The sequence below is a fragment of the Diadema antillarum genome, unplaced genomic scaffold, assembly GCF_040938485.1.
Source record: "Diadema antillarum isolate AM-2024a unplaced genomic scaffold, OU_Dant_1.0 seq00000584_RagTag, whole genome shotgun sequence".
Taxonomy (NCBI): Eukaryota; Metazoa; Echinodermata; class Echinoidea; order Diadematoida; family Diadematidae; genus Diadema; species Diadema antillarum.
This window is the reverse complement of record NW_027271518.1, coordinates 314,142-334,631: the sequence shown is the minus strand read 5'-3', so window position 1 is coordinate 334,631 and position 20,490 is coordinate 314,142. Positions and strand designations below refer to the sequence as shown.

The 20,490-nt window shown below is 39.2% G+C and overlaps 1 protein-coding gene across 1 annotated transcript in view; it reads right to left on the bottom strand.

Moving 5' to 3' along the window:
• Positions 1–8,749: 8,749 nt before the first annotated feature.
• Positions 8,750–20,490, bottom strand: part of LOC139735532 (E3 ubiquitin-protein ligase UBR2-like) — a 63,771-nt gene continuing 52,030 nt past the window's right edge. The window contains exons 42-49 of the mRNA XM_071646288.1: positions 20,236–20,392; positions 18,966–19,089; positions 17,672–17,811; positions 15,702–15,873; positions 14,887–14,964; positions 14,142–14,318; positions 13,222–13,323; positions 8,750–9,243 (exon numbers count right to left, since the gene is read on the bottom strand). Coding sequence (XP_071502389.1) covers positions 9,108–9,243; positions 13,222–13,323; positions 14,142–14,318; positions 14,887–14,964; positions 15,702–15,873; positions 17,672–17,811; positions 18,966–19,089; positions 20,236–20,392 — 1,086 coding nt within the window. The 3' untranslated portion in view covers positions 8,750–9,107. The remainder of the gene's footprint in view (positions 9,244–13,221; positions 13,324–14,141; positions 14,319–14,886; positions 14,965–15,701; positions 15,874–17,671; positions 17,812–18,965; positions 19,090–20,235; positions 20,393–20,490) is intronic.

Here is a 20,490-nt window from a genome sequence, read left to right as displayed (position 1 = left end):
TATGATGTTACCAAATATGGTAAAGTTTATTGTTTGCATGTCTGCTATACATAATAAGATCTGTGAAGAATAACACTCTGAATGTCAAAAACATGCAGAAAACCACACACATGAGATCTGTAATGTCGACAGCTTCTTATCATTACCATTATTCTCGGGCAAATGCAGTGCCCCAAAACAATAAAACTGAATAAAAAATAAATAAAAAATCTAGTCTGATCAGATAGCAATATCCACACTTGACCATGTCTGAGAATATTATGGCAACACATGAAGAGAATTCTTAATTTCAACTTCATGCATCTTGATATAAATATTCAGACTATTTGCAGGTTCCCATACCAAATTCATGTCCACTGCATGGCTATCGACAGTCATACAGGCTAGCTATTCCACGACACAAAAGGTCTGTCTGATATAAAGGGCCGAGTTGGAGAAAGCACCAACACATTTCCACATTTCTTCACCAATCACATATTACAGAAAAGTACAATTAAATGACAAGTTGTTTTTCTGTTGTTCTTTTTTTTTGTCTGAAAGCCAAGTCAGTGAAAGAAGTATACCTATACCTTGCACAAATGCACTGCAAGACAGAAAGAACATGAACTTTATATAGTGGTCAAAATGGTAGTTCGCCAAAACTGGCGCACCTGGTCACATGACTGTTTTGTCACCTAAGGGGGACCGCCCCAAAGGCACCACTCATGAATATTTATGTCGCCATGCTCTTATGCTAGATAAACAGTGTATACAACCGTACTATCTTCCTGCATAATTTTGCTGGCGGGAGTGTGTGTGCATTTGTCTTAAATTCAATTACTTGCAAAACACAAAGTGTAACAGATCAAGACACATCCCACTGTATGGTTAAATGCTGAGTGCAGTGGGTAAAAATCATCCAAAACTACACATAATCAACGAACCTATTGAAGCAAATTAAGAAATTGAGAACTGTTTAATGATGCTTGAGAATTTTTGAATACACACCGAAGAGTTCAAGTGATTTGTTTGAGGCAAGCAATCACATAAGAGTACTCTGGAACAGCAGGGCCCTATTTCATAAAAAGTTGATATGATAGCAACTCTTGCTGGAATGGCAATTGTCATAGTAACGACAAGAATCCAGCTTCCTGATTGGCTGTTGCCATTGGAAGTTGCCATTCCAGCAAGAGTTGCCATCCTAACTTCTTTTATGAAATGGGGCCCAGAACACACCTATTTTCTCAAACACAGTTGCAGGTTTAAACACAGTTTAGGATAGTACACCACTGAACTCTGAAGTACACACTTAGTTCCAGCTTTCCACAGATGGATTTTACATCGCTTATGTTTGAAGAAGTGTCTGTGTGGAATGGACAACTCAACCATGAAAAAAAAAAAGACAAAAAAAGACATGTAAGTGTGTGAGCCAAGATTAGAGTTAAATTCAATTAAACCCCACCAGCCACAGACATTACATTTTGAAAGAGAGAGCAAAAAAAAAAAAAAAAAAAAAAGGACATTCCATGGTATGGATGCAAGACATCGAAAGAATGAAGTAGTGTCTCAATATCACTGACCTTGCATATAAAGGCCTCAATTTTTTCTTTCTTTCTGTGTGTTTTTTTTTTCTTTTTGTGCAAGCAAAAACACTCCTCTCATAGCTTGTTTGATGATTGGGTCAGTATCTCCAGAACATCTGAACATGTTAAGTGCCTATCTGGTCATAATAAAAGTGATATATTTCAAATCTTCAGCACCCAAGATTATAAAACACTGAAATCAGGAAAGGAGACATATGAACACCAACATTGACATCGGATGAAAATGTGGTCAATCATTTCAATACTCTCATAACTTTTATTCAGCCATGAAATATGAGCTTTGCATCTTGAGGTATGGCATCACACTATATACTCTGGCAATAACAATTTACACCTCAAAGACTAAACTGTGTTTTCAAAACTTACTCATAGAACTATCCCACACGCAACATAATATATGCATATAGAAAGAAATGTACACATTTTACTTCAGTTTGATTTGTTTCACCTACATTTATCTCATCATTTTCACAATAAAAATTGCACCAAATGCTGAAATGCATTTCTCAATACTTGGTAAATCTGACTTGATGTCAAAAGATATGCCTCTATCTATCATGCATTTTATTTCCACTATTATTAGTTTCATATGTGTACACCAGCTGTCATTGTAATTTGTTTGTTCCCCCTCTTATCTTACCGATAAGTCACTAACTCTACTCTGACCTCTGAACTCTACTCTGACCTTTGGTCCTTGACTTTTACATCAGCAATTCCACAATTTTATCATCAATCATTCATCTTTTTATTGGTTATCATATCATAACTTGTTGTTGTTGTTTTTTATTCCATTTGTGTGTTATTTTTCTTCTTATGAGCTTGTGTCAGAAAATGTACAGATATCCTGTTATTCCGTACTCGGTGTCAGCTCAGTACTCGATCCTCGACTTCCACGATCGGACTATGATTCATCCAGGACCACTCGCATTCTAATAACTTTTCTGTCCACTTGTCCTTGAACTTACTTTAATTTGCATTCAAAAATCCTTCAATGCTCCCAAAATATTTGGAATACCACATTTCTCCTTCCTCAGATTTCTCTCGCTTCAATAACTATCTATGCATGCACCAAAAAAATTGGCCTATTTTCATCGAAAATTTCCTGAGGTATTGTGAGCCCTATGAAATTTCAGACTTTGACCACGCTTACCACATGGTCCCAGAATTTCACTCGCTCTTCTCAGAATAATCTTCTATGCACGCACACCACGATATATATTTAGCTAGAGACGTCTTCCTACGCTAACTCTGCAAACTAGAAATCATTCTGCAAGAATGGTTGAAAGAACGAGAATTCTTCTGTGGTACCACTGCACATGTGTTGCAATGGCGTCATTTTAAGATAAGAGGTACAAAATTTTTTCACTAATAATTCTCCGCACGAAGAAGCATTCAGGAAAATGCCCAAAGGCAGTGAAATGCAGCAAATAATTCAGCAAACTTTTAAGAATCTTTCCATTAATTTTCAACAAAAGAGATACACTGTAAAACCAAATTTTTTTGTGTGTGTGCATGAAACTTTCGCAAATTTCGCAAGGATCCAAGATTTGTGAAAGTAAAATGTGCGCAAAAGTTTTTTGTCTATCTACACAATGCACTGAATGCCAGTGCCGATTTGGGAAAGTTTCATGCGCGTAAAAGACCATTGGCTAAAATTCATGAAAGTTTCATACCACGAATGTCTCTAGTCTTACAGTTTATCCCTGACTTGGCTAAAAAAAAGCCCAATTTTCCAGAAAAAAAAATTCACAATCACTGCCGTTTGATGGATATGCATCTATAGGAGTAACAAAACACATCATCAAGGCAATACAAAAGCCACAGCAGCATTGGCACATACCATTTGTACACCTTTTTTTTTTTCTATCTTGACAACCAACTGCATGTCCGTACACACAGCCCAATCATCGTTCATGTCATGATTCATTTCTGCTGATTCTGCACTGATTAGATTAAACACTTGGGGAATAAAATAAATGAGAACAAAATGAGCAAAGCTCTCGATGTAAGGTGCCAGATGTAAAGACTGCCACAATAAACAGCCGCTGTCAAACTGTCCAATAAACGAGGAATCCAAGACCTTCACAGATCACCTGCTATTGACAGGAATAAACATGAGATGTTACTTACAATGAAGACTATGCGGTGAAAGCAGAGTTTGCCGGGGCTTCAGAGCCCACAGTATTGCAAATCAGCGATGAACCATGTAGCGGTACATAAAATGTTGAATGACACACCAGTTAGGAGTCTCAATATTCAATTCCACATGTGATAAAGAGCCGTACAATGTAAAGAATACAATACACACATTGGGAGACAACATTTGCAAATGTAAGACTGCATCCTAATGTTTATAAACAAATGAAAATCAAGTGCCCCCATCACACTAAATTCACTAGTATATATCATATACATTGAATATACATTATAAGCAGCCTGGCCTTCTGTTCACCAATAAGCCAATTGTCTCACATGGCAAAATTTACATATGAACACAGAATCTACTTTAAAAACACTTTTTTCTTTTTCTTCTTTTTGTTTTCTTTTAAAGCTAGATGAGACTGTCCACTGTCATGTAAACATTCACTTTATATACAAGATTAGCTTGAAAACAATCTGACAAGCAAAGAGGAACCTACAGGCATTCGATATTGTAAGATACCCTGTGAAAATACTGCATAAGGTGAAAATGCATTTCATTTTGGTGGTTTGAGTGCCTAGCAAAGTGTGGGGAGTTTGAGGTGGATGAACTCTGTCATTACTGAAGGTGGCGGCTCTGTTTGGTGTAGAAATGTTTGGTTCTCAAGAGGTGCACACACAACGTTTGCTCCTCCGACAGTTACTCCGGCCATATTTTCTCAACAGGCTTAGGGTTAGGGTTGTGATAGGGTTTTAAGGTTTAGGGTTATACGTTAGTGGGTAGAATTCATGTTTGGCTCAGTGTGCAGATATTTCATGGGAGCAATTGTTGCAGGAGCAAATTTCATGGAACCACATACATGATATGTGCCCTGCCAGAACAGACAAACACTCCAGGGCCCTGTTGCATAAAGCCTTAACCAGAGTTTTTTTCCTGGTTAAATCCAGAAACTCTGGTTAAGAATTTTTAACCAGAGTTTTTCTATTGCATAAAGCTTAACCATAGTTTTTTCTCAGGTTAATGTTAAAAAAACTCAGGTTATTTAACCTTAGCTCTCTGACCAAAGGTTAAATCTAAATTTCTCTGGTTAGCCCCACTTAGACTCAGAGCTACCAAGGCTGCCATTCTGGAAACAATTCAGTCTGAAATTGGACTAGGAGAACTACTGCGCACTGTTAGTTCATTCATTTCTTGGAAGATTTCGGTGCAGGAGTCGGAAACGCAGTAGAACAGCTAGTAGACTCTACTATAGATCTAGGCCTAACAGTTAGATCTAGTTCTCTAATTATAAATTAGTTCTATCTATAGTATCACCTTTATCAATGTACTAATCGATCTAACGTCAGATCCAGCTAGGTTCTTACTTCCTAGTTAGAATCTACTCATTAGACACTTAGACGTAGCCTTTACTAGAACTAGATCTAACGTTAGACTCTAGAACAATCTAGTTCTAAATTCTAGAAGGCCTGACTTTAGAGCCCTAGATACGTGAATGAAGGTAGCACCAAAGAGGTTGATTTAATAGTATTAGAGGAAGATCTACTGCAAGTAGCTGTAACATAGACTAGATGTAACCGTTAGGTACAAACTCACTGCGACCAGCCCGAACGAAGCTAACGTTACAGTAATCTATGTGAAGGAGCGCCCCGGGGTTAACAGTTAGATGTAGCCGTATTAAACAGTTGAGTTAGATCTACATACAGGTACTTACTGTGCCTGTAGATGTGTAGGGCATTTGCACTTTCGTATCCATGTCGATATCTCAGCTTCCATAATGCCGTATTGCACCAGAATCACAGATAAATCCCTATAACTCATAACTTAATATTTCCGAAAACTTATTAGAACCAGATTGGCTATCAGGAAGCTTGTAGCACTAGCAAGCTCGCTAGCGGACATACCGTTACTCGTACTATTATGTTTGTGTGGCAGCGACAGCATACAGTGCGATACTATCATGTACTACAGTACATTGTACATGGTACATTTAGACAGCGCGTAGCGGTGATCGCTAGCTGAGCGCGGAGCGTAAAACTGAGAAAATCACTAGCACTTCCGCATTTTATCCTCGTCCAAGTTTATTTGAATAAAAGAAAGCCGATATACCGTAACCTTAGTTTTTTTAACCAGAGAAATTGACTAACCATGAAACTTAGGTAGGCACCCGCCTCTAACCAGAGTTTTTCTCAGGTTATTTATGCAACAGGGCCCAGGCAAACTTATCGACAGTGCAGCTTTTTTCTCCCCAAAAACTTTTGCAAGTACAAGTCTGCGATGAAATTGGCGCTGTGAGCAGTCGGGTTCATCCCATAACGAATAACCATTTTAGCTGCTTTCATGTCTCTTTACTGCAATTGGGAAAAAAAATCTATTAAGAGTCTCTTGGACTTTTAAAGTTTCATGTTTCCACCAAATACTGACATTGGTTGCCACCGCACACGCCTGTCTGAAATGGTGATGTCACTGCCGTACAACTCTCCCACGTCTCGGTACACAAAAATGTTATCGAAATCACAGTTTTGGTCAATAGTTTTAGCTACTACAACCCCTCTTCATCCTTAGAGTTATCATTGCCATATTGTTACAGTACATAATTGTAACATTTCGATGTGAATGGTAAACAATTCATTCCCACTGATTTGCATGGATTAAACCTGCATGGATGAAACTTGCAAAAAATTTTGCGAGGGGCAATATTTGCAAAAGTAAAATGCACACATATTTTTTTTTTTTTCTAGCCAATGCATTGAATGCCAGAACAATGTGGTACACAAAACATGGTTGGCCATTCGCCAAAGGTTTCATGGCGCGAATGTTTCTCGTTGTACAGCAGTTTATTCAGAACATTCCTGCAGGTAAGCAAACAGCAGCTCAACTAGGCCAATGTCACGTCTGACTGTGCCACTCCAACAAAACCAGCCACTGGGCAGTGAGTTAGCTTAGTCGGTAGTGCATCTGCCTCATGATCTAAAGGACTCCAGTTCAATTCCCGGGTCCCACTTAGCAACGTTGTGTGTAATCATACCGTCCCCTTGGATAGGGCATAAAATGGAGGTCCCGTGTGTGATAGAGTCATAGCTCATACACGGAAAAGATCCTGCTTCATTTACTCATCGAAAAGAGCAGGGTGTTTAACCCGGTGAAGTGGTCCCGCCTCGCATCCACCTGGACCCCATGGAAGACTACCTATTGCAGCTGAATATGGGCTTTCCAGCCATCATCTCAGATGGAAATGAAACAAACACTGTCCATCTGTCCAATTTCGATGAGAGTTCTTTTTGCTGGATTTAGGCTAATGCAATGGCACACACCAACTGTTCCTTGTGCCGCTGGGAATAAACCAGAATCACTTCACTTCAGGATTTGGGTTATCATCAGCTTTTTTCACAGAATGAACTCCCTTTAGAGTATTTCTTACTGTTCAGTATTTACATTTCATGTAGCTTACTCCGTCAGTCAATGTCTCTTTTATAGTTCACTCTAGAAGATGTCACACCTTTCCAGGTTCATCTGACAACAGGTCAGACATTTTGTATACACAGTTCAGATTTATGAAAATATGCATTTGTTTGAGAAGCTAGTAAAAAAAATTAGCTATAATGAATACAAGCAAGAGATATTGCTTGCACAGAGCATAGGTATATATTCATGTATTACATTGCAGAATTTTGACTGCATTTTATCTCACGTTCAATGCTTTTCATTCTATGTGATGTGAACTCTCATGCAGGAGATAATCATTTCCAAAGTTTCCAAAAGTAGGTTGTTTTGCTATCACAACAGTTAAACATGAGGGTTTATTTTAAAAAACGCATGGGTACTACCAAGCAAACAACCAGCAAATTACAAAATCTATTCGAGTGAAACTGATAAGAAATGACCACACCTCAAGACGATGGACTGAAACATGTTGGCGCAAATCATGCCCATGTTCGCATCATCACACACTACAGTCTTTGGCATAACATCAGTACCCTCCTGGCTCTTTTCTAGAAGTCAATCTTTAGATTATAGGTTTAAACGCAAATACACAAACACAAAATACAGCATGTTATGTTAGTATGGTATGAAATGAAAGGATTATACTGAGAACTAGCATTCATGTATTACAGACACAGCCCAGTCCATTCTCTGGAATTTTGTGTGCATCAAAATACTGCATGGACGTACATGGACGTAGAACCTTTGAAATCTGCCACCAAGATATAGGGACATACACATTGAAGGGTAAGAGAGTCGTACAAAATGAAAGCATGCATCTGTGTTGTCACACATCCACAGTGAAAGATGATTTAAGCTGGAAATATGCACTCCTTTGAAATTTGAAGCGTACCCCTTCTCTGCTGCTGACTATCTGCCTGAGCCTTACTGCAAACAGCATACATTGTAATTCTTCAAGTGCCCAATTCTACAAAACACTTTCTAACCTTGGTAGGGGGAGGCCAAGATTTTAAGTGATTTGACATTTTTACTCTAATCAACTTGTAGCACAAAGATAGGACAAACGTACAAACAATCTGACTGAATCTATATATCTATAGTGAATATATGTGTTTGCATGTATGGCACATACAGCAAACAGATTTCTAAGACACACTCTAATGTCAAAACACTTATCTGATCTCACCTACTGACGTAGCAGGAGATGGGCTTACCGCGGTATCTGTAAAGCGTTTCCATGGATACGGCACTTAATTGCACTGACAGAAAGCTGCTTTGTAGGTCTTCTGCTAACTCCTGCTGAGAATGATTGGGCTACTTTCCATAATTGGAAAAGCCAGAGCAAGGACAATTGGGTTTGCCCTGAAGCATCTTGTGCCTTGCACGTTTATCACGGCACCTCAAAGCAGTAGAAGATGAAAGCAGGTGAGAGGGATTAATGGCAATGTTGACGTGGTACTGGTCTCGCATGCTGGTGATGCCACATTCAGCAGAGAAGCGAGCTTGAATCCATCTACATTGCCCTTTAAACTAAGAAGAGTATACTCAAGGAAAAAACAAAAATGCCCCCCCCCCCCAAAAAAAAAAAAAACCAACAAACAAACAAACAAAAACACTCCTCACAATTTCAATGGGTTTTAATTCATAGATAGACGTACACCAAGCTTTTCACTTAAATTATTGCAAATATCATCAATATGACTGAAATACCCAGTGAGCGTATACTTGGCAATGCCAAATGGTTGACATAGTAACCTAGTCACATGGTAAGAGGGCCCCAGGGTGTTGATCAACCAAGTGAGTGAATAGTTGTATTGTAGTAGGAAAGAAATGACACCCCAAAAAGTGGCATTTCCTACTACAAGTCCCACTGATATATTCTTGCGTGTCAGCAGAGATTGTGTGAGAGGGCTGGCCAAACGGATGGGGGTTGCCATGGCAATTCACATATTCTGCCAGTTCATGAGAGGGGAGCTGCCCTCAAGCCGGCGACTGACGGTAGCTTGGACGGCGTGGGCGAGCCAGAGTTTGTGGAGCTCACCGTAGCACTCCCTGCTGAGGTGGAGGGGGTTCCCACGCCTACAGACACAGACAGAAAGCATAAAAAGAGATATACAATCTGCGCTTTGAGATTCTGCAAACAAGTTAGTCTTGCTTGATCATTTCCTTTCACTTCTACTCGGACAGTGTTGTGATCTGAAATGTGATTTTCTTTATTACCACTTTGGGAGAGACTATGCAGTCACCAGAACAAATCGTCAGTCCAATGCAAAAAGGCCCTTAACACATAGACTTTGTACAGAGTTAAGGGCCTTTTGGCATTGAACCGACGAAATATACAGGGTGGGTGAATATTCCTCTCTCTCTCGATTACGACAGAAAACTGACGTTCATTGCACAACAGCCGTGATTCTGAAACGTTCAGCTCTTGGGCATTGGTATTATGATATGATAACAATAGCACCAGCTGTTTCTGGTCACGTATATCTCCTTTATCTTCCCAGTGCTGCATTGTTCATTACTACTAACTGTTTGGTCCTGTCCTTCCATCCTAAAATACAAAATCAAAATAAACTAGATATGGAATTTGTCAACAGCACTGACAAATTAGGTGATCCGATTTTTCGAAAATCAATGATTTGAGTCCTGATCCCAATAGGCATGACCATACAGGTTTCATCTGTGTTTAGGGACATTGGCCTTGTGATGTTTGGATTCTCAATTAGAAAAGGGAGTCAGGTCTGCCATCTTTGGTACCATATTCCGTATACACTGTAACGAAGATACAGAATGAAGGATATTTGACCATTGACCCCACTTTGCACAGCCAAGATGGCATCTGAGCAAAAAGTAGTTATTTTGTGAAATGATCCTTGTAACATGGTCTTTGCATATTCAAAATATGGAAAATATTATACATGTATTCACCAAGATACAGGATGAAACATTTATGACCTTTGACCCTTATTTACCTACCCAAGATAGTGTTCGATCAAGTAGTTGTTAGTTTATAAAATAATGTACGTGACATGAGCTAAACATGTGCAAAATATGGGGGTAATAGGGAATGTCTTTCTTGAGTTATTGCAAAGAAAGTTGCAAAAAGAAAGAAATATGAAAATACATCGAAGCTAAACTTTAATTCTAGCAAAGTTTTTCGACATGATTTCGACGTCGTATGAAAAAACGGAGGACTTAAACGATAGCGCAAAGTCTCAGCTACAACATATTAAAATCTGGGAGAAATTCACGGAAGGGTAAGTGAGCTAGTGCTCGATAAAGACAATCATGTCAATTTTCACATCTAGAAAAATTCCCTCCCATAGAGATAACACGTCATAACGAAGATACACAAAGAAGTACATATGACCTCTGACCCCATTTTGCACAGATAAGATGGCATCTGAGCAAAAAGTGGTTAATTTGTGAAATGATTCTTGTAACATGGTCTTTGCGTGTGCAAAATATTGGAAAGATAGGACATGCATTCACTAAGATACAGGATAAAACATTTATGACCTTTGACCCTAATTTACATACCCAAGATGGTGTCCGATCAAGTAGTTGCTATTTTATGAAATAATGTACGTGACATGAACTAAACGTGCAAAATATGGTGGAGATAAGGTATGTTTTTCTTGAGTTATTGCAAAGAAAGTTGCAAAACGAAAGGAATATGAAAATATATCAAAGATAAGCTTTAATTTCAACCAAGTTTTTGGACGTGATGCCGACACCGTATGAAAAAATAAAGGGCACACTTCCGATAGATCAAAGTCTCAGCTACAACATATTAAAATCTGGGAGAAATTCACCGAAGCATAAGTGAGCTAGCGCTCGAAAAAGACAGTCATGTCAATTTTCATTTCCAGAAAAACTGCACTCCCATAGAGATAACACGTAAACTAGTCAAAGTTGACAAGATTACTTTCAATCCATTTTTACAAGGTGATGCCGTCATCCAATCAAAATGCTGTTATGACATTAATGAAAGAGCATTTAATAAGCTACAACATACTGAAATCTGGGTGAAAATTGGCAAAGGATAAGTGAGATACACTCGAGTGAACTTGAAATTTGATGACATCATTTTGAAAATTTACTTTTTTTATTTCATTAATAAATTTGATATCTTTTAATCATTTTTCCAGCATCGCCAACCAATGAAATGACATGTACAACTCATTAGCTTTCAGAATATGTAAAGAAAATTGGGGGTCACCGTCCATCCTGAAGAGTAAAATCGGATCTAAAATTGGCGGTTTTTTGGCATAGTTGCACTGTATATCGCCATTGACACGCGCGCGGAATTTCAACTTTGACGGGCCCGTATGACGTCATATTGAGTCGGATTGACTTGACTTGGTAGAAATATTCCTTGACATTTCAGACATCCGATCAAAGTAAAAAAACAGGAAATTTCTATTGCATATGAGCTGTGCGTGTGTATATGCGCGCGCGTACGTTCAATTTTTTCAATTTTTCATAAAATACTCCAAATGGTCTGAAACGTGTGCAAAAAAATTTTGAGCTCGATTGGAGCATACAAATATTTCAACGCGCGCGTATGCGCACGTTTTAAGGGTATAGATGAATTTTGAAAACATGAGTACAATCAGCTTGACTTGAACTACAGTTGAACCTCTCTTATCCGGCCTCCCTTTATCCGGATCTCTCTATTATACGGACGCAATCTCGCCGTGATCTTTTTTTTAATAATTACGGGAGGAAAGGGGGATTCCCAACTCCTTGAGAACTCCTACACAAACACACATGAATTACATAAACTTGATACATTTCTTAATAATTATTTAGGTAAATCATCCCAAGAATTTATAAAAGGAAATGGTTTCATTCTTGCAAACACAAACCTCTATTTTGGGGTCTGTTACTGAGTGTAACAATGAAAAGGTTGCAGTATACACATTACTACATGTGGTACTACAATGGGCTACATCAGTACATGTGTATGTATATATATGTACGTGTATAAAGCATCGAGTCTCCCGTATCCGGCCAAATCCCTTATCCTGATGAGCCCCGGTCCCGGCTTGCCCGGATAAGAGAGGTTCAACTGTATATGTGACGTAAATTTCATTGAAAAATTCCATTCCATTAATGAGATATGAATGAGAATGTGTTTTCATATAATGACGTCATAGTGACGTCAAGGTCGACTGATCACAATGATTTTACTAGATCTGTCGTCTTTGTGACACGATACATATATGGTATAAGTTTGACATTCATAGGCAATGCACTTTCTGAGCTAACCTCTACACAAATTTTGCGGAGAAATAAAGAAGAAGAAAAACAAAGAATCAGTACAGATACAGAAGGTGATCCGAGAGGATACTCGGATCACCTAATTATTGAGTTGACTTGTTACTTATTGAAAATTTCCAATCTTCACATTAAAGGAAACCAAACGTCCAAATACATTATGTGGATTGAATGAAAGCAACGATACTAGCAGAACACATCGGTGAAAGTTGAGGAAAATCGGACAATTGATTAAAAAGCTATGAACTTGTAGTTTCGGTGCCGTAATTGCTGGATAAGGATACTACTACACTCCATGACATCAGTATAGACAACAATATAAAGAAAATATAAAGGAAATGTAACATATTTTCACTTTTCTAGCATAATGAAAGAGCGCTTGACTTACCTCTTTCAGGAAGCAGGGGGAATGATATTACCCTTAATGCAAGTTAGCAACAAGTCGATGGAATCTGTACTTTCATGAAAAATAATATTTTGTGGAATTCTCCTTATATTTTCTGTATATTTATGTCCATGATAACATCATGGAGTGTAGTAGTCTCCTTTAATATCCAGCAATGTCAGCACCAAAAGTTTTGAATTGATAGCCAAATTTTCCTCAAATTTTCACCAATGTGTTCTACTATTATTATTGCTTGCACTCAATCCACATTTATAATTGGGCTTTGGTTTCTTTACGGATGCAGAAACAGCATAACTATTGCTGATCACAATTCCCTCAGATTCAAGGTGCAACCAATGAGGGACTGGTACATAGGAGCGCTCACTCACCTGAGACCAGGGTCCGGTTCTCCATACTCGTCTAGGTAGGGCGGGGTGTAGGAGCATCCACGATTCCTTCCCGACATCAATAGCAGATTGCACTCCCTCACCCTGCAAGCCCACAAAAACAATCATCATTCTTTTCTCTTTTTTCTTAAACGACTCTATTCAATATCACAACGGCAGAACTTCAAGTACCCTTGTCTTGTCATTAATACCATCTACAAAGCCAGACGTAACATGTGAGGGTGAAGAGATGCAATCAGTCAAAGAGAGCCTACGGCACAACGGAGGCTGACGGATGAAAAGAAGGTAACGTGATAAGTGCACTACAGTGTGTAGTGTGTAGTACACTACACACCCAGGATTCTCCTCCGTCAGTAATGCCTCTAGCATCCACTCACATGGAGAGAAAAGAATGCAGTCACGTAAATTCCAGACCTCTAAGAGGTACTTTTCGTTGTTGTTGCTGACATCCATGATTAATTCTATTCCAAATGCCTTAGAGTTACATAAAGTGCAGAAATAAGAAAATGGAAAAAAAAAAACACATAGAAACATACCCATCATTTCACTTGTGTCATTTTGTTTTGTTTTGTCTTTTCTTTAGACCATCACCTCTGAGATTCCCAACTTTATATTTTTCTAAGTATTCTTTCAATTGACTTTCTCAGGTTTTCTTGTTGAGGCAAATAATTTTTTTTTTTTTTCAACCTACTGAGTTGATAGAAATGTCAATCAGAATGTACAAAAGGGCCAGAAGTTCCTATGACAAGAGCTTCAGTGAAAACAAGATAGTCTATCAAATGGATATTTCCCGCATCTCAAAATATAGGCTGCAGCCTGAAAACTGACATTCCTGTGACTATCATCATGCCACACAGACTTCTTTGAATCTTTAAGTGTATTGCTAGGGTTGTCGGACTCACCGCAAGAAGATGGCTGACCCCGCCCCACACATGATGGCATGGGCAGTGCAGGCACCCACCATCTCCCCGTTGATTTCCTTCTGGCAGCAGTAGCTCTGGGAGCAGACCACCGTTCCGCACACCAGGCACATGGCAGGGGCCCGGCTGTCACTCTGGGTGCTGCTCCCTCGCGGGCAACTGCAAGAGACCCAGGGGAGCACGATTGTTATCGATGATCGCAAGCAGGGAAAGAGCTTATGGGAAGCAAGTACTGCCACAGGTTTTTTTTGTTTTTTTCCCCAACAGTGCGCAAGTATTTTGCTCAAAAGAAATGGTTTCAATATACTTACGACAAAAGTGGAAAAAAGCCCCCAAAACATGTCTTTTCTTGTGCTGTGGCTGATTTTATCAATTGTCACATTTTAACAAACATGTATGGGAAAAAAAAGTTCTGTTGGTTCCCTTTTTTCAGACATATTTGTTAAAATGTAGATCAGCAGTTACAATCTTACAAATATATTTGTACAGAGGGTGACAATTAATGAAAAGTCAGCCATAGCACATCTTAACCCCTCAGCACTAATAATCTCTTTCTTTCATGTCTTTTCTCATTGGTCCTGCTTCCTTTTATAAGGTTACTGATTCACAATAACTTAAAATTGCAAAGGTGGTTGGAGTATGCAAACAAAATGGCTAATAAGAATCACACATACTTTTGCTGATGGTTTAATGGCATGACGGAATTGAAGGATTCATTTGGACTTACGCAAATAACGATCGGTCATTCATGAGGTCGCTGTAGTCCCGAGGTAAATCAATAAGTTGGTTTATCTTGAGGGGATACCTGCAATCAGAGCAAACAGATCACAATCATCTTTATCAACCTTCCATCTTCCAAGTACTAAAACCATAGCTTCAACTGTCATTTTTTCTATTAAAACAAAGTCCAAAACCATTTCCATACTCTTTTGTCAGGTATTGATATGTACTGTCTTTTGCTGTGTTACATGGCAATTAAATGCAAATTCAATCTTTACATAAAGAAAATGACAACTGATGGAAAACTGTAAAAGTGGATGTTGTAGTGCGACTAATTTTTCGCACTTTGCTGGGAAAGAAAAGTTTGGTGTGTTTTTAAAATTCTGCGGAATCAAGACATCAATAACTGAAACATATGATAGAGAAAAATTTTTGCGTATTTTTATTTTTGCGTTAGTTTCTGGTTATGCAAAATGTGTGAAAATTTCAACACCGTGCAAATTTCCACTTTTACAATACTAAGGTATTAGTCGGGCATGGAAAATTCAAGTATCACAGCCACAATCCTACAACTAATCCAAATGATGGCAATAGCCTGATAAACAAGTTTAAAAAAAGAAGAAAATACACAAACAGACAGGCACAAACACATCCCTTATTTTTACCTCCACAAGGTCTTTAAAATGGCTGAGAGATAAGTGAGAGTGCCTGATGAACAATGTATATGCAATGCATTTAACGCCTCATACCTCTGGAAGTTTGCCCCCAAACTTCTAAACATGATGAAGTATCTGTTATCTTGATACTGCCTGTCAAACTCACCTGACAAGGTCAGAGTGCTGATGGGTGACCTTTGACCTGATGTCGGGATGACAGCACCACTGTTTGATCATCTCCTCCATGAGAGGGAGTGACGAGCAGTCAAAGAGGCTGGCAAGGTTGGTGGGCAGGTCCAGATACTGGCACAGTGGCTCAAACTCATCGATACCAGGGTCTGACCACACACAAACACAAACGATTAACACCTTGAATATTGTGTAATATACCAATATCTATACCACAATATTCCTTGTACTTCATCAATAAATTGAGCAGTACCAAGGTGGTATGTGAAATATCATTGCTTAATAGTTCAGTTCATTTCAACTCATTTATTCACACAGACTGGGCCTAATGAAATATTTAAAGCCAATGAAAACAACTCAAACCTAACATGCTCTTACATTAACTTGTTGAGGACAACCTGATTTTGCTGTAACACATATTTCCCATAGACACCTGCCTGAGTATATTCGGGACTACTACTATATTCGGGATACATTTAACGGGTTAATTGTATCTTGATCCAGAATAACAGTTTTAACTTTGGAAATGTGTGAAATAATGCTGTGACAACAAAATTTCAATTTGGTATAAACGCCAACTTGCTACTGCTGTTGCCGATGTTACAGATTTAACTTTGACAGGAAAAATCAGGAAAAAGATTCCACATGATGGAATATTCATTTAGTCAATGTGGAAATGATTCTCTGGCCACGAGTCTCTTTTATCTTCAAATTTCTGAAACACATTGTGGACTGCCACCTGAAGAAGAAATATATACAATGTGATATCATCGAGATGAGTGTAATCACAGAGCAACAGTGAACAATAAAATCTTTGAAGGTTTCCTTGGCGGTAGAACGTTGGGTGGTAGAAGGCTTAACGGTGCACCACGTATTCTTTCTAGGGTATGTGTGTGGCCCTGAAAAGGGCCTACCCAATTGGGGATTGGGTAGGCCCTTTTCAATGCCACACACATACCTAGAAAGAATACATGGTGCACCGTTAAGCCTTCTACCACCCAACAGTGAACAACCAACGTGGTTAACCATACGATTGCACTTATGTCATTTAAACACGCACAGATGTATTACCAGTTAAATCGATGGGTCGAGTGCATGAGAACTTCATGCATTCTTTGTAAATATTTGCTAAACACAAATGTATCAAGGAAGCATAGACAGGAATCATGCTACCACAAACATGTTTTAAAAAGTCAATATATGTTCTCAGGGGCTTTTCCTCTTTATGGTTTCACTTGACAATATTGTTGGTGTATATATCAAATGCAGATTATCACACTACAAGCTTTGATACATTTAGACATGGTGAATATTGAACAATAATGTTTAAATGAAAGGAAATGCACACACACAAAAAAAGAATATAAACCATGGTATGGACATTTATATAAGTGGAAACACAGATGCACAAATTTCATGATATAAATCATAAGAGTGGTGTTTTCCCTCTCAAATATACTGCTATGTCACAGCTGGATTTCTCATGCCATAGCAATCATATCCTGTGACATTTTCGATACTCTCACACAACCACAATAAAGTGGTATGTCATGGGACATTGTTAAACAAACATATTAGTCCCACATGTGTTATTTCAAGTATGCACCCAACTTCTGATGCCTCCATGCAGGGCTATCAACATGAGGGCAAATCTTATACTTCATTGCATGCTGACAGTGGTGGCCTGATCAGAAGTAGACCTCTCAAGTCAAACACTGATTGGTTTTCTTGCTACCAAGATTACTCAGCAGTACATCACGAAAAAGAGAAAAATAATGAATAAAAAAAAAAAAAAATCAAAATTGGTTAGAGGATGCAAACTTCAAGGCATGCTTGTACGGCACCCTCACGTCACTTCTAAGTCATGTCCGAAAGAAGCGGTGAGCCGTAAAAGAGCTCCCGGATCCCTACCCTGCGAAAGCTGACTGTCAGTGTCTGATAACTCACTCTGCAGTTCGGCTGGGTACAGCACGCCGGTGAGGAAGTGGAAGAAGATGGCGGCGCAGCGGAGGAACGGCAGGATAGCCACCTGGACGTGTTTGAGGAGGTTCCAGCCTTGGGGTGGGGGGATCCTCACCCTCTCCAATCTAGAGAGAAAAAGCACATTGAGAGAAAGACAGGAAAAGAATAAAAGAAACCGGAAGAAAGAAACAAAAGAAGGAATGGAAAGATATTGCGTAAACAAAATTTACAAATTAGGAAAATGAAACAAAATAATAAAATTATATGTGCAAAAAACAAGCTAAATGTAGAAAAAAAAGATGACAGTGAACAGTACATGGTAGACAGAGTGGATACCAAATAAACAGAAAAGATAAGAAATCTAAATCACATCCATCCCAACATGACTGACAAATATTATCACTATTTCGCCACAGATTTCATTTCTAAGACATCTGTATTTATAAGAGAAAGAGTCAACTGAGAAACCATCTGGAGAAACACATATCGCTTCAGTGTACTGTTGTGTATTTGAATTAATTCTGTGAGTTACACAGTGTATGCATGGTACTTACAGGCAAAGCTGTGTCAATAATGCAAGTCACAGGAGGGAAGAACTGTGTGCTTTGTTCTACCATGTAAATCCCTGTGATGGAGTTTGAACCAGGCACCACTCTACCTGGGATTCAGCTTGCCACACTGTTGCAAACTGTCAGTGTACCCTCTGCACATCAACATTTCATAGTAAACCCCTGGGGTAAAAGACTAGCACACATTTTCCCTGCAAGTTAACCCCATTTTAATGATGCATGGATCATTAACTTCTGCAATGTGCTCTTAAAATGGCATGCTTGAATTCCCACCTCTGCCTGTGGCAGTAATAATGTTGATATGCCTGATTGGATTCTGAGTTATCAAAAAACAAAGGATGAGGCATTGCAATGAGAGGCTTTGAAAAAATGAGGGATCTGACTTACGTACAGGATGGAGTAAACATATGTGATATGTTCACATGGGCACATGACCGATGTTTGCGCATCACATGACTTATGTACTTTTTACTGAATTTATGTGAACATTTTATCATTATTGTTATCATTATTTTTTTCTTTTTTTATAGGGGGGGGGGGGGGCTTTTGTTTAACGATGTGAACAAACTGATTTGTGGTTGGAAAACTACTTTTTAAATGCAAAAATCAAGATATCTTGTAGATCTCATCACAACACTAAGCACTGAGGTTTGGTATGAGTAGCGGAATATGACTGAAAGCCATGCTGGGTGCTCCTCTGTGGTTCTTACCCGGCCAGTTCTAGCAGCATCTCGCAGACTCGGACCAGATGGTGACCCTCCCTGCTGTGGTCCACATTGCTACCATCCTCCTCCATCGACTCATCACCCGACAGAGAATTCATCTCCAAATCATCTACGAGGAAGAGTCGAGAGAAAGCGAAATCACGAGAAAATGAAAGTGAATGAATAGAGATGAATAGAGATTATCCTTAATGGCTGAGAGGCGAAATTTCTCTCTACAGGTATCCAAGGGAGATATCTAAGACCCTATGGTCCGAATTCATGAAGGTGGTTTAAACTTAGACCATGGTCTAAGATAAGCATGAAATAGGCATACCTTTTGACATGTGCGTTGGCTACCTGACATCTGTTGGCGTATGCAATCTGTCAATCATATTCACACAGAAGAAATTTGCATAAGCCATGGTTAAAATCATGGTTTCAATTGTACCACCTTCGTGAATTCAGGCCTGTGGGGAGAACCTATCACTTGAAAGATGAAGTCAGCGGACATCAAGGGGGTCATGGTGCCCATTTAAACAAATAGTTATTCTATCTTCCGCGCAGAGATAATTAGTTGAGTTTGATAAAAATTTTACATTGTAATTTCAAAAGAAGAAAATGTGAAATTTGGCCTCCCTGCTGGACGACAAATGGCTGCAATCACTCACTTGAGCCAAACAGGCAGGCTAAAAAATGAAAGATAATAATTTTCATTTCAAAAATACATGTTGACAGCTCTGCTGGTGAGGAATGCCCTAGAAAAGCAGAGTTGGGAAGTTTAGACCAATACATTCCTGTACAACCCTCAAACCAAGGACGCTAATAATGACTATGATATGATCATATTTGCCCAGGGTAAGTGTCCAGAGTAGTAGCTTCAATGCTATTTGAAAGCAACCATTCAGGCAAGGGCCTGGTATAACGTGAGTAAACAGGTGACCCCCAAGACCCCAATCTAAATGACTGGGGTTTGATTCCAAAGTCTAGCTGAGCAATGTTGTGTGTAATCATCCCTTATGGTAAGAGGCAAAATACCCTGTCGCTCGGATAGGACATAAAATGGAGGTCCCGTGTGTGAGAGAGTAACAACTCATGCACGTAAAAGATCCCGCTTCATTCATTCATCACAAGGAACATGGTGCATACCCCCGTGAGATGGTCTACCTCACATCTAACTAGACCCCATCGAAGACCAACTAGTGCAGCTGAATATGGGCTACCCAGCCATCTTGTCAGATAGAAAATGAAACCAACCAACCAACCCTGCATTACTCACATGTGATGTCCCTTGATGCTGTGAGGAGGATCTGGGCGAGATGAGCGGTGAAGACGACCCTCAGGAGGTGGTGGTCACTCACCGGACCTCCCATCAGACTCATGGACAGCCTCTCATTGCTGTTGTAGAGCCGGGGCAGCGACATGCACACACTGACCTGTGGGGCAGGCACAGAAGACATATCAAAGTAACAAAGTTTGGTGGACAGATTAACCCCAAAATATAAGCAAAAGACTTCACAGAATGTCTTTTCTC